At 34.0% G+C, this 13,525-nt stretch overlaps 1 protein-coding gene across 10 annotated transcripts in view; it reads left to right on the top strand.

The window, feature by feature from the left end:
• Positions 1-13,525, top strand: part of RMDN2 (regulator of microtubule dynamics 2) — an 85,720-nt gene that overhangs the window by 53,050 nt on the left and 19,145 nt on the right. For 8 of the 10 annotated variants that reach the window (XM_074011923.1, XM_065527171.1, XM_005576103.4 and 5 more), the window contains 3 exons: positions 2,194-2,254; positions 10,448-10,523; positions 11,796-11,873. In XM_074011923.1, coding sequence (XP_073868024.1) covers positions 2,194-2,254; positions 10,448-10,523; positions 11,796-11,873 — 215 coding nt within the window. The remainder of the gene's footprint in view (positions 1-2,193; positions 2,255-10,447; positions 10,524-11,795; positions 11,874-13,525) is intronic. The other 2 variants (XM_074011925.1, XM_074011924.1) reach the window with 1 other exon arrangement.

The following is a 13,525-nucleotide window of genomic DNA, read 5'->3' as shown; positions in this document are numbered from 1 at the left end:
AGGAGTAGAAAAAGCCTTAGATATGTTCATTCAGATATTGAAATAAAAGTAAAAAAATTCCTTTAATTTATCCATTTAATAAATATTCAAAATTATTTTGTCAAGGAACAGTGTGAAAATGAAGGGTGGAGGGAAGGGGAGGAGGGAGAGAAGGAGAGGCATAAATATGATGAAGGCTGCACAACACTAAGGAACTTACTCTATGGAAAAGATAATAAAGGGACAGCCAATTATATTCAGTGTATAAGGAGTAAGTGCTTAGTAATGGTAATAGCCAAGTACATTGGAGCTGAGAGCAAGGCAGGGGCTCAGACCAGCCGTGGAAGAACGTAGGGATTCAGCATGAGGGAGGAAGAAGTGCAGGAGATTTCTTCTCATAATAGCATGATTAAGGTTGTTATGCTTAGGAAAGATTTGATCACTGGAGAGTACAAAATTCTTTGATAAAACTCAAAGTGAGTATATCATTATGCAGTATGTTTCTGAAGTATTATGATATTAATCTTATATTTAAAGAAATATTATTCTAATTTTCCTAATTAAGTAATCGATATGAATGCATCATAAAGATGACAAAATAGTTATCTAAAGGAAATAGCTTTACTTTTGTCCTGACTACATAAGCGAGGCTATGAATCTAGTTTGTATACTACCCAGCTTCTTTTTATATTCTTGGAGTGATGGAATCACCTCTATTTCAGGCTTCTAGTACGCTGAAAGTTTTATTCATTTGGTAATGTAGCTGAAAAACTGATTTAGTTTTTAATGTTTTTTATATTCAAAAGCATGTTTTTAACCATTTAAAATTGCTAATTTCTTTAATATTTGTTCACAATGCAGTTAATTATTATTAAAACACTTCACTTTTTAATTCTTTCAAATTTATGTAGATTTCTACACGGAATATTTCTCTTAATGGATAGTGCTGTAGAATGGCACCTTAACAAATTAACAAATAGAACCGTGGTTTCAGAATAAAATATTTGTATTTATAAAGATTATCTCGGCCACTTATTTAGAAAGGCATTTTGCATATCCTTGGATAGTCTCTTCAAGATAATAATAATAATAATGGATCAGGGAGAAAAGAAGTTATAAAACAAAATGGCCCCTTTTGAGAAAGATTCTCAGAATACAGTTCTGTTTTATTGCAGGTATTTTGATTTTCCAAGCCATAAACAAACCTGTATCCAGATTATTATTATTATTATTTATTATTATTATTATTATTATTGAGATGGAGTCTTGCTCTGTCCTCCAGGCTGGAGTGCAATGGTGTGATCTCAGCTCACTGCAACCTCTGCCTCCTGGGATCAAGCGATTCTCCTGCCTCAACCTCCTGAGTAACTGGGATTACAGGCTTGCACCACCACACCCAGCTGATTTTTGTGTTTTTAGTAGAGACAGGGTTTCGCCATGTTGGCCAGACTGGTCTCGAACTCCTGACCTCAGGTGATCCACCTGCCTTGGCCTCCCAAAGTGCTAGGATTACAGGCGTGAACCACCACGCCCAGCCCCAAATTAATTATTACATTGTTAAAAATTACTCTAAAACTAAGTAAAATAATTTGGGGGAATTATTTATGTCACTGAACCTGTTCATTATTGTGAATGATTAGGCAAGAACTTCTCAGGCTTCCCTGACTCCTTCCCTTACTCCTTCAGGCAGAGTTAGTTACCCACTCTGCTGTGCCCTCTTTTTCATCTTGCTCTTACTTTTTTATTTTTGCATGTAACTTATTTGTTTATATACCTGCAGCATACAGAACAGTGAGCCCTTGGAGGTCAAGGACTCTGTCTTATTTGACATTTTATTCCCAGACACAGTACGGCACATAATAGGTACTCAGTAAATGTTGTTTGAATGGAATACAAAAAATTTCTATTGCGCTTTGTAAGCAATAATTAAATGATGTTTCTTGCACTTGGTTAAGTTGCTTAGTCTAGTGTGTGTCAGACCTTAGCATACATCAGAATCATTGGAGGCTCATTAAACCACAGATTACTGGGCCCCAACCCCACAGTGTGTGATGGAGTAGATCTCCAATGTGGCTGAAAAGTTCTCAAAGTTGCCACGTGATGCTGATGCTTCTGGTCTTGGGACCATACTTTGTGAACCATTGAGCTAATTCAATAATCCACCTCCTACCAACTCACACGAAGGTACTAAGTATAAGCACTCTTATCTTTCAGGAAGAACTTTAAGTGAAAGGGCTATTAATAGAGCACCCATGAATGGACATTGTCATCTGTGGTAAGTATATAGGTTTTATGCAGTCTTTTAAATTCTAACCTGCCTCTTTATAAATTAAATGGATTTTTCAAAATATTATTGACCCATATGTTTAATCTGTCAGTCACAGTCACTGAAAAATGTATATAATAGCACAGTAACTGTTCTTATTCTGTTTATTCACATATTGTTGTTATGCATCTTTTAAATATATTTAAGGAAACTTATTGAAAAATTCTTGAATGAATCTACGAAGTCTACTGGCTTTGAAGATGATATGTTATAATTAAATCTAGTTCAGCATAACATTTTGTTTGAACACAAATGCTAAAATGTTAGCATGTTTCTAAATGAAATGTAGAAAAGCACGTCAACCATTTCTTATGCATTGATGCGTCGTAATATACAAATTCCACAGATCAAGGAAAAGCCATTTATGATATAAAAAGTTCAAACAAAGAGAATCTAATTAGTTAGATTCGTATAGGTAAATATTCTTAGAGCAAAAAAAAAATCATTCTTATGTTGTGTTTGGACCCTTTGTATGTTTATGTAAACATTATTTTATAAATATAAATTATAAATTATAAAACACAAGAAGGAATATATTGTTTTTAATTATTATTCTTAATTTTACTTGTAGTTGCATTTTTACATTTATAGTTCCTTGGTTTCTTTTTCTCTCCAGCAATACAGGTGCCCCAGATAGTGGGAAGATACAATAATAAATGTATGACGCTTTCTTCAGCCCTAAGTTTCCAGAAATGCACCCTTCTTTGCGATTACTTTATTTCCCATCCATATGATGTAGGGGCACTCTTAGGCAAAATCTCTCTTAAAATGGCTCCCTTTCCACAGGTCCACAGTTGTCCCACAGAAGACTCATTTTTTTCCCACCAAAATCTGAAGTACAAACCATTTTCTCAAAGTAGACCTGTTTTTTCACCTGCCACCAGCAGGGGGAGCTCCACTCACAGACTCTCACTTCAAATTCCTTGGGGAGGAATCCGGTAACATTTTATTTGTCCAAACTCAAAGGGACACATGCCAAAATATGAATAGATTTTTTGATGCTGCCCTCCCATAGTTTTAGATGAGATGCAAGCCTAGCCCCTGCCCTCTGTCATGAGAGGGTGGAAGGTGGAACCCACAGCACCCTAACCCTAACCCTGGAGAAATCCTCACTCCCAGTCTCTTCCTCCCTCCGGTGAATTCTTTGCCTTCTCTTATGTAGCCTGGAGAAGAGTGAAGGGCTAAATCTGGCAAAACCTGGGAATAATTTCTTAGTATGTCACGGATAAGTAATAGAGAATCTTGCTTTAGGGACTGGAGTACCTAATAGATAAAGTATTGTTTTGTATTCTTGATGCCTCTGCCAAAATTCTAGGGAAAAAGGTAATTTTCCAGGTAACAATTTGGTACAGACTTTTAAGATCATTTCCCTAGAACAGAGGGTCTTGGCTATTATATTAGCCAGGTTTACCTATATAATCTAATTTACATAATAACACTAGTAGATTAACATATATGTTAAAGCACTTTCGTTCTTCTACTTTTAGTAGTAACTGTAATAAATTTGTGGTGATCAAGCCCTACTGTCTCTCTTCATCTCCTTTGATAACGGAGGTATTTGGGAACTGGTTAGCCTAATTAGGATGCAGAAAGAACATTGAAGTCCTACTTTTAACTCTCAACTCCTCCTCCTCCCCTCCTCTTCCTGTCTCTTACCTCCCGCCCCTCTGTTCCCTCCCCTCCTCTTCCTGTCTCTTACCTCCCGCCCCTCTGTTCCCTCCCCTCCTCTTCCTTCTCTTCTTTCTCCCCCTCCTCTATTGCTCTTCCTTTCCCATCCTCTGTCCTCTTCCTTCTCTCCTACATGCATCTGTACCCACGAAGAATCACATTAAAAATGTGCATTTGGTGTAAATCCTCAATTTGAGGTTATTTATCAGTGTGGGTTTCCAAATTTTTATAGAGGAACAATGTTGAATTTTCTCTGAGGGCTTCATTAAGTACCTTGAAATGTATCTTGTGAACATAAATTATGCTGAACTCTGGTTTTCCCAGTCTGTCTTCCGCTAATCTGGTTACATCTCCTTTGTTCATCTTCTTTTACTTTTTGTTGAGAACCAAATGCCTTGTTTATAATCATAGCATTTAACCCCAATATTAAATCTTATCAAAACACAGAGTAGTGATCCAGTTGTGTTTCACCTAATTTCTTATTCAGTATCAGTTTTGAATTTAAAAAATTAAAATCTAATCAGTTGATTAAGGTTTAAGAACTTTAAATGTCAATTTAATCGTAATTCTTATACTATATCCTACTGAATGCAAAAGTCCTCCTTAAATAGTAGATATTTGAGGTGATGAAAAAAGAAATTTAAACTTTGACTTGAGAAGCAATGGGTGAAATTTAGGTGGTCTGATTTTATAATTAATTATAATAAAATGTTGAAATCTTATTCTGCTGGACTCTCTTTAATTATGTTAAAACTGAATTAAGACTGAATTTATTAGTATGTTAATAAGACGTTTTCTCATTCATTCAGCATGAATGACAAACTATGGCCTGCAGATGAAATCGACTGCCTGTTTTTGTAAATAAAGTTTTATTGGATCACAGCCACACATAGGCATTTTTGCACAGCGGCAGAGTAATTGCAAAAGACTGGCCCCAAAGTCTAAAATGTTTACTATCTGGCCCTACTGCAAGAGTTTGCAGACCGTGGTTTACAGCATTATATGATGGTTTATAAACCTTCAGTTTGAAACAAAAGATGTAATCTTTAAGAATTAGTTTCATAAAGGGTTAATATTATTTGGAAATGATTGAAAAATACAGATCATTTTTGTGACTTAGTTTTATCTCTATCTTTTCCTAAGTGAAATGGCTTTGTAACTTTAGGGCTGTATATGCTTTCTATAAGATTCAGTTGTTTTTGTTGTACTGACAAAAAATATTTAATACTTCTGGAATCAAGAGAATGAGAATAAAGTGACCAATGGATTTGCAGTTTGTTGGCCAAATAAACCTGACCTTAATTATAAGTAATGTCTTACATATTGGTTGTGCTCTACTGTTTGCAAATTATATCCGCATGTCTTAGAACATGTGATTCACAGAACAGCTTGTTTTCACTTTATAGATGGGGTAAGCAAGGTACTGTGTGTATGTGTGCGTGCACGCGTGAGTGTGTGTTGAGTAGTAATCAGAGCCATACAATAAGTGGAAAAACAGAAACTAGAACCAAGTTTTGTATTCTTCTATGCCTAGTCATTTTTCTGTTAACAGTATGCTGCCTCTGCTTTTTCATAGTATAAACGGCATTGGTGCTGAATCAGAAATACTGCAGGGAAATTCATGGAGTTGTTTTAGTAATTGTTGAAACAGTATGATAGTCAATGATTAAGGATATATTCACTATCAATGCAAAGGAAAATACAGTGTTCTTGTCAAAACTTGTGTAGTTAGAACGACCTCTAGATGGAGGTAATATACCGTGTTGTGAATTAACTTTCTTCAGAATTTCCATCAGCCTGTGTATTTGAGAAATAAAACATAAAATTATGTATTTTAAATGAACAGTATTTAAAAATCATATACACACACAAACATAGGTAGAATTGATTGAAAGAAAAGGAGTAATGACCCTTTGGGAGAAAGTGACCAGGTACCTTTGAATTTATGATACATAAAAAGATAGATAATATTTTAAACTTTAAAGAGGCAGATTCCAAAAAAATATGAAAAATGTAACTCTAAGGGCAGATTATTTAAAAAGGAAAATTACATATTTCATATAATTGTATTTATAAATCATGGAGTTTTTTTCCCTTGACTCAGAGTAACTTGGAAAGAATATGTTGAGAGAGCAAAATAAAAGCCTAGAGATGTGCATAAGTAGTTCTGATTTGCAGAAAATAGCAGAAGATAGATTCTACCACTATAGACCAGTGAACATAGCATCTATGCCTTTCATTCCAGCACAAAGAGTTAGATGGGTTGTTTTGTGCATCTCTAGATAAGTGTGTAAGTTGAAAGAGAACCAACATAGATTTTTCTAAAAAGGTGAAATGATTCTGTTATTTATTTATTTAATTAATTAATTTTTTTTTTTTTTTTTTTTTTTTTTTTTTTTTTTTTTTTTGCTAGTAGACTAGGGAAATTGATCCAGTATACCTGGATTGAAGTAAAGCACTGAGGCAAGTTCACTCATAACATTCTTTGGACAAGTAGAAATGTGGTCCAGCTTTGAGTCAGCTGACCCATACTGACTGAACAGTTTGAGGCTTGGTTATTCAACAGATCAGTGTCAGTCTGGGGGTGATTCTAGGGCCAGATCTGTATCTTGGTCCCCAGTGTGTTCAGTAATTTTGTTGATGGGGGAAGAGATAGAAAGTATGCTTATAAAAGTTACAGAGAACACAAAATTAGGAGTAACAGGGTATATGATGGATGACAACAGTAACTCAAAAGATTTTAACATGTTGAAAAAGATACCTAACAAGTTATGATTTAATAGAAATAAATATGAAAGGAAGGATGGAGAGAAAGGTATCAAAAATGACTAAGGATAATAGGGAAATATAGAAATTTGAATAAAGTATAGATTTTAGTTAATAGTGTATTAATATTGGTTCATTGTGACAATTTTGTATCAATATTGTATATCAATGTTGGTACAGTTTTGACAAATGAACTGTAGTAAGGTAAGATGTTAACAATAGGGAAAACTAGGTGTGGCATATAAAGAAATTGTACTATGAGAATTTTTTTGTAAATTCAAAGCTATTCTAAAAGTATATTTAAATAGAAAGTGGCCTAAAGTTTTAAGTCCAGATAATTTGGAAAAGGATAATGCCCATGACAAAAAGAGAGAGTCTGGGGAGGTAGTTGTGTTGAATTTGGAAGGATTAGAATTGTTACCCAAATTGGAACTCGTTGGGAGGAATGATTGAACAGAATGGCAGAGACCGTTTCAAAATAACACAGTGAATAAACAATTTGAATAGTCCTACTTCTGTTGAAGAAATGGAATAAATAATTAATAACTTTCCAAAACAGAAAGCATCAGGATCAGACGGGGTCATTGGTAAATTCTACCAAATATTTAAGGAGAAAATTATACCAATTACATAAGATAGAAGTAGAGGGTACACTTCCTAACTCATTGTTTGAGTGTAGCATTACCCTAATACCAACATCAGACACTAGAAGGAAACTGTAGTAGACCAGTATCTCTCCTGAACATAGAAGCAAAAATCTTCAATAAAATATTAGCAGTTTGAATCCAACAATATATAAAAAGAATTACATAACCAAGTGAGATTTATTCCTGGTATGCAAGGCCAGTTCAACATTTGAAAATCAATTACTATAATCCATCACATTAATACACCAAAGCAGAAAAAATCACATGATTATTTTAACAGATGCAGAAAAAGCATTGGACAAAATCTAACAGTCATTCATAATGCAAAGAGAGAAACTCTCAGCAAACTAGGAATAGAATGGAATTTCCTCAACTTGATAAAAAAAGCAACATTTACAGGAAACATACAGCTAACATTATGCTTCATGGTGAGAAACTTGCTTTCCAACCATTAAGAAACTAAGATCAGGAGCAAGGCAAGGATGGTCCCTCTCACCACTGCTTTTCAACATTATACTGAAAGTTCTAGCTAATGCTATATAACAAGAAAAGGAAATAAAAGGTATGCAGATTGGGAGGGAAGAAATAAAATTATTTCCAAATGACATGATTGTCTTTGTAAAAAAAATTTTTTTTAAATATCTTGGAATTAAGCAATTATAACAAGGTTGCTGGATTCAAGGTTAATGTACAAAAGTCAATCAGTTTCCTCTATACCAGCAATGAAGAAGTGGAGTTTGAAATTAAAAACGTATTACTATTTACATGAGCACCAAAAATATTGAAATACATAGATGAAAATGAACAAAGTATGTACAAGATCTCTATGAGAAATGCTTAACAAATATTCAGCAGGCGAATGAATAAAACTATGTATATCCATTCAATGAAATACTATTCGGGGCTAAGTAGAAATGAGCTATCAAGGTCATGAAAAGACATGGAGGAAGCTTAAATACATATTACTAAGTAAAAGAAGGCAATCTGAAATGGCAATATACTATATGGTTCCAACTATATGACATTCTAGAAAAGACCAAACTATGGAGACAGTAAACGGATCAGTGGTTGCCAGGGGTTGCGGGGAGGGAGGGATGAATAAGCAGAAAACAGAGGATTTTCACAGGAAGTAAAACTTCTATGTAATACATTACAACAGTATACACATATCATTATACATTTGTCAAAACCTGTAGAATATCAAACACCAAGTACAAACCATACTGTAAACTATGGACTTTGGATGATATTGACGTGTCAGTGTAGGTTCATCAGTTTTAACAAATGTACCACTGTCAGGTGGGATGTTAATAGTGGGGGAAGTTGGCCAGGCATGGTGGCTCATGCCTGTAATCTCAGCACTTTGGGAGGCCGAGGTGGGCAGATCACCTCAGATCACCTGAGGTCAGGAGTTTGAGACCAGCCTGGTCAACATGGTGAAATCCCATCTCTACTAAAAATACAAAAATTATCCAGGCATGGTGGCACATGCCTGTAGTCCCAGCTACTTGGGAAGCTAAGGCATGAAAATCGCTTGAACCTGGGAGGCAGAGGTTGCAGTGAGCCAAGATCGTACCACTGCACTCCAGACTGGGTAACAGAGCGTGACTTTGTCTCTAAATAAATAAATAATAGTGGGGGAAGTTGTGGGGGCTAGGATAGGAGATATATGGGAATCCTCTGTACTTTCTGCTCAGTTTTGCTGTGAACCTAAAAGTGCTCTAAAACGTAGTTTATTAATTTTTTAAGTAAAAGAACATAGGCCTGAGGCAACAATAACAGTTTTTATAAAACAGTTTGAGAGTCATTTTTTGTCAATCTGCTTTTCTTGAATTTGAAATCTCTGGAAAGATTTATTGTGGATCTAGAGAGGTACATGAAATTCAGTCTGATTTTAGAATTTGTGAGTAGTAGTGTATCCTAATCTAGTTAAGTTCTGAGGTTGTTTTTAATAGGTTGGTATGGTCTTCCTCCTTGCTTCTACTATAGCAGATTCTGCTGATGATACAGAAACTGAAAACAGAGATCAAAAAGGTCATAACTGAAAAGTGGCCATTTTATTGGTTGTGCATAGGTGGTATGGATTTGTGTCTGGGAATGGTCTTACTGTTCCAAATTAAAATTGTTCACTTTTTTTGTACTTGGAAGTTATGTGTATTCACAGAAATGACTGAGATAAATAACATCTGAAGTTATATTTTTCATCTTAGTTATTATGATAATGCAAGTAAAAATTAACACCTACTCTTGAAATATTTAAGTAAATGGATATTTTACCTTAGACAAAAACACTCTGAAATACTTCCAAGATTTTTGTACAGATAGAAACACTCCGAATGTGAAAAGCAACGTATCCTCAATTTTTCCAGTAAATAAGCAAATTGCGGAACAAATATTGCACGCAACTTAAAGTCAAATAATTATTTGTGTAAATTTTGTATTCCCAGTGAAAACAAATGACCGATGGGATGCACTATTCTAGTAATGCAGTGTTTCCAGGAAGGGTTGAAGGAGAAGGGGAAATCTTTTGAAAAAGCATATTTTAAAATTACCTTTGATTTTGGTTTAATCATGGTATTTATTTGCATATTCATATTAAAGGAGCTCATGAAATTTTAAGTTTTTTAAAAGAGGGAATGAATTTTTTAAGTTGACTTTAACTGTTTTTAATGTTATAAATCTGTTGACTATATTTTTTCTAATTTAATACTTAAAATGATTAGACTTTTTCTGAGAATTTCTTCATGACTTTAATATTGATGATGATGATAGTGGCAGGTAGCTTTTATTGAAACTCCCTATGTCCTGGGCACTGTTCTAATCACATTAACTGTTTTAGCTTATTTTACCCTCACAATATACATATAAATATTGTTAGTATCCCCAGTTATAGGTGAGAAAACTAGCCTCATGTTAATGTCAAGTATTTATTATTGTTAGGGCCCTTATATGAATACTCTTGTTAAATATGAATGAATGTTTTAGAGTTTCTTTTAATGTTATGTTTTGGTAGCATTTTATTGAAAATTTACACAGTGGCCACTGTTTTTGTCCTTTTCAGGTATGCAGTTTTGTGTGGCTATGTATCTGAGTTTGAGGGTTTACAAAACAAAATCAACTATGGACACCTCTTCAAGGTATTTCTTTTTTTTTTTCATATTTCTTTTCAGATCCAGACTTATGGAAGGGTATTTATTAATAATAAAAATGTTTTAATGTAGCCATATGTTCCATCAACAGACATAAACCAGAGTATTCAACAGATTAAGCTCTGGGAATTTGCTTTTTTGTTTAAACATCAGAAAATGAAATATGATACTCTTTAAATAGTGCTATGACAAAAAGAATTATTTGGGTGATTAAAGATTATTATTAGTTCAGATTCTGAAAGAAGTCACAGAGTAGATGAGTATTACCTTTTCAAAGATTAAGAATTAGCCAGCGGGTGCAGTGGCTCACACCTGTAATTGCAGCACTTTGGGAGGCTGAGGCGGGTGGATCACTTGAGGCCAGGAGTTCGAGACCAGCCTGGCCAACATGGTGAAACCCCATCTCTACTAAAAATACAAAAATTAGCCAGGTGTGGTGGTGGGCACCTGTATTCCCAACTACTTGGGAGGCTGAGGCAGGAGAATTGCTTGAACCAAGGAGGCGGAGGTTGTAGTGAGCCGTGATCATGCCACTGCATTCCAGCCTGGGCAACAGAATGAGACTCTGTCTCAAAAAAAAAAAAAAGTCTTTTGGTCATAAGCTCAATAACAGCATGAGTGTGACCAGCACTAAGTAGTTAACAATCTCTGCATATTGATTTGGTGGCGGAAAAGTAGGATCCAATCTAGGATTTAAATTTGCCATGATAGACAAATAAAGCAAGTAATCCACACACACACATAATGTATTATTTGCCTCCATAGCTCAATACATAACCCTCAATGTCAATAATTACAGAGATGAGTAAACATTTCTTCCCTATTTTCTAGCTCCCTATAACCATTTGATAATGCCAAAGGATTAGATTTCTCTCCCATCTAACTCTTCTATTTTTTTCTGCCATTATCCCCTATTCCATGTCATTTGATATTTGTAAGCTCACCTCAGAATCAGTAACTATTCACTAGTTAAGTCATAGGTAGGCAAACATATGACTTTGGTGTTTTCTAATTTTATAACAGTATTTTGGCTTTAAATTACACATAGCTTTATTAAATCCTAGTCACAGTTCCGGTTCTGGTTGTAAGCAATCATTTTGGTAATTTAATTATTCATAAGATTTCATTGTATTAATGATAGAGATGGCGAGGACTGAGACAACATTTTAAAACCACTTTTGAGTTACGAGGCTGTGGTGTAGTTCCATTCAACAATATCTGAAACTTGGGAGATGATTTTCCTTTGGATGCTTCTTTCAGGAACATCTAGATATAGCAATCAAACTTTTACCAGAGGAACCCTTTCTATATTACCTCAAAGGAAGATACTGTTATACTGTAAGTTGAATGCCTTTATTTATAAACTTTATTTGAATGTAGTATGATTATAGGATAAATTTTCAATGACTTATTGTTTTATTTTTACCCAGTGCCTACTTTAGGGAGAATTATAATAGCAATATAAATTTTATTTTAATGTATAATACATATGTTAAAATTGTATGTGAATTTATAATTTATACATTATAATTTTAAAATCTATAATCTAGGTATTTTATAATCTATAAACTTGTAATTTATATATATTTGTATGTTATATGCCATGTTTTATATATATGTGACCTTTTTCTTTCGTGCTCTTTCATTTCTTTTTGCAGTAGTCACATTCCCTCCCTTTGTAGATATCTCAGTTTGGGATCAACCATCCACACACATGCCCTGTGTCTAGGTCACTACTCACGGTTCTGTAGGAGGACTTTTTTTCATCCAGTAGTGTATACTGAGCACAAATTATGTGCTAACTAACTGGCCAGAGATGAATAAAACACTCCTTGCTTTTAAGGAACTTAATTTGGAAGGGTTACGCGACATATATAGCTCAAATAAAAGCAGTTGGTCCATGTCTTAAATGACACTATTAGTTTATAGAAAATTACAGAATGTGAAAATGTATCTTAAGAATATGTGAAAAAAATTATTGTGAAAGGACAATGCCATTTTTGAATGATAAAATTAGGGTAGGCAAAGAGATAACTTCTTCACTGCAGCTGAAAGAGAATTAGAGGTGAAGAAAGAAGTTTGCTTTTATTGAACGCCTGCTCTATGCCAAATATGCATTCTGTCCTTTATATTTCTTGTTGCATTTCATCCTTAAAACACTGCTATGAAGCAGTTGTTATTATACCAGTTTTAAAGATTAAAAATCTGAGTCTTCATGATGTTAAGAACCTTCCCAAAGTCCATTTAACTGGTCAATGAAAGAGGCAGCATTGAAATTCAAATTTAATTCCAAAATTTATGCTCTTTATATTGTGTTACATACAAAGAAAACTTACATTTTGTTAAGGAAAAAGGAGTAAAGGTATATCTGTTTTTCTCATTTTTTCCTAGTTGTAAGACGGCAAAGTCAAATAATAGAATGACACTCAAATTTTTATAATCTACTCAATGCTGTAAAATACACAATGATGCCTTCATGCTGTGAAATATTGTACTGTTGAGTACACTACTAATTTGCTAAGGTTGTATTACCTCCCAACAACTCACATGTTTTACTTACTGTTTATTTTCTGTTGATCCAAAGTTATCTCAAAGAGTTATTTCTTCAAGGAAAGAGTCCACATTTTACACTTTTTGATAATTTTCTTTCAGCATCTAGTTCAGTTTTTTGGCACTTAAAATAAGCTGCTTCTACAAGAATTTGTTGTTTAAATGATTGATTCACTAAAACTAGAGAAAAAGTACAAAAATCAAAGAATATGAAAAGCAGTAGTAATAATGGCTAACATGTACATGGCTCTTGTAAGCATTTTATGTGACTGTAAACATTTTATATATTGTAGCTCACTCACTTTTTCAAAAACCCTATAAGGTTAATAAGGTCAATAATTTGCCCAGAGTCACTCAGCTAATAAGCAGTAGATAATAAGTAGAACAGGATTCAAACACAGGCAGTTTGTTTCTCTTTTTCTTTTCTTTTTTTCTTTTTT

The sequence above is a fragment of the Macaca fascicularis genome, chromosome 13, assembly GCF_037993035.2.
Source record: "Macaca fascicularis isolate 582-1 chromosome 13, T2T-MFA8v1.1".
In the NCBI taxonomy this organism is placed as follows: Eukaryota; Metazoa; Chordata; class Mammalia; order Primates; family Cercopithecidae; genus Macaca; species Macaca fascicularis.
Note: the sequence above shows the minus strand (reverse complement) of the source record. Positions and strands in the feature narration are given on the sequence as shown.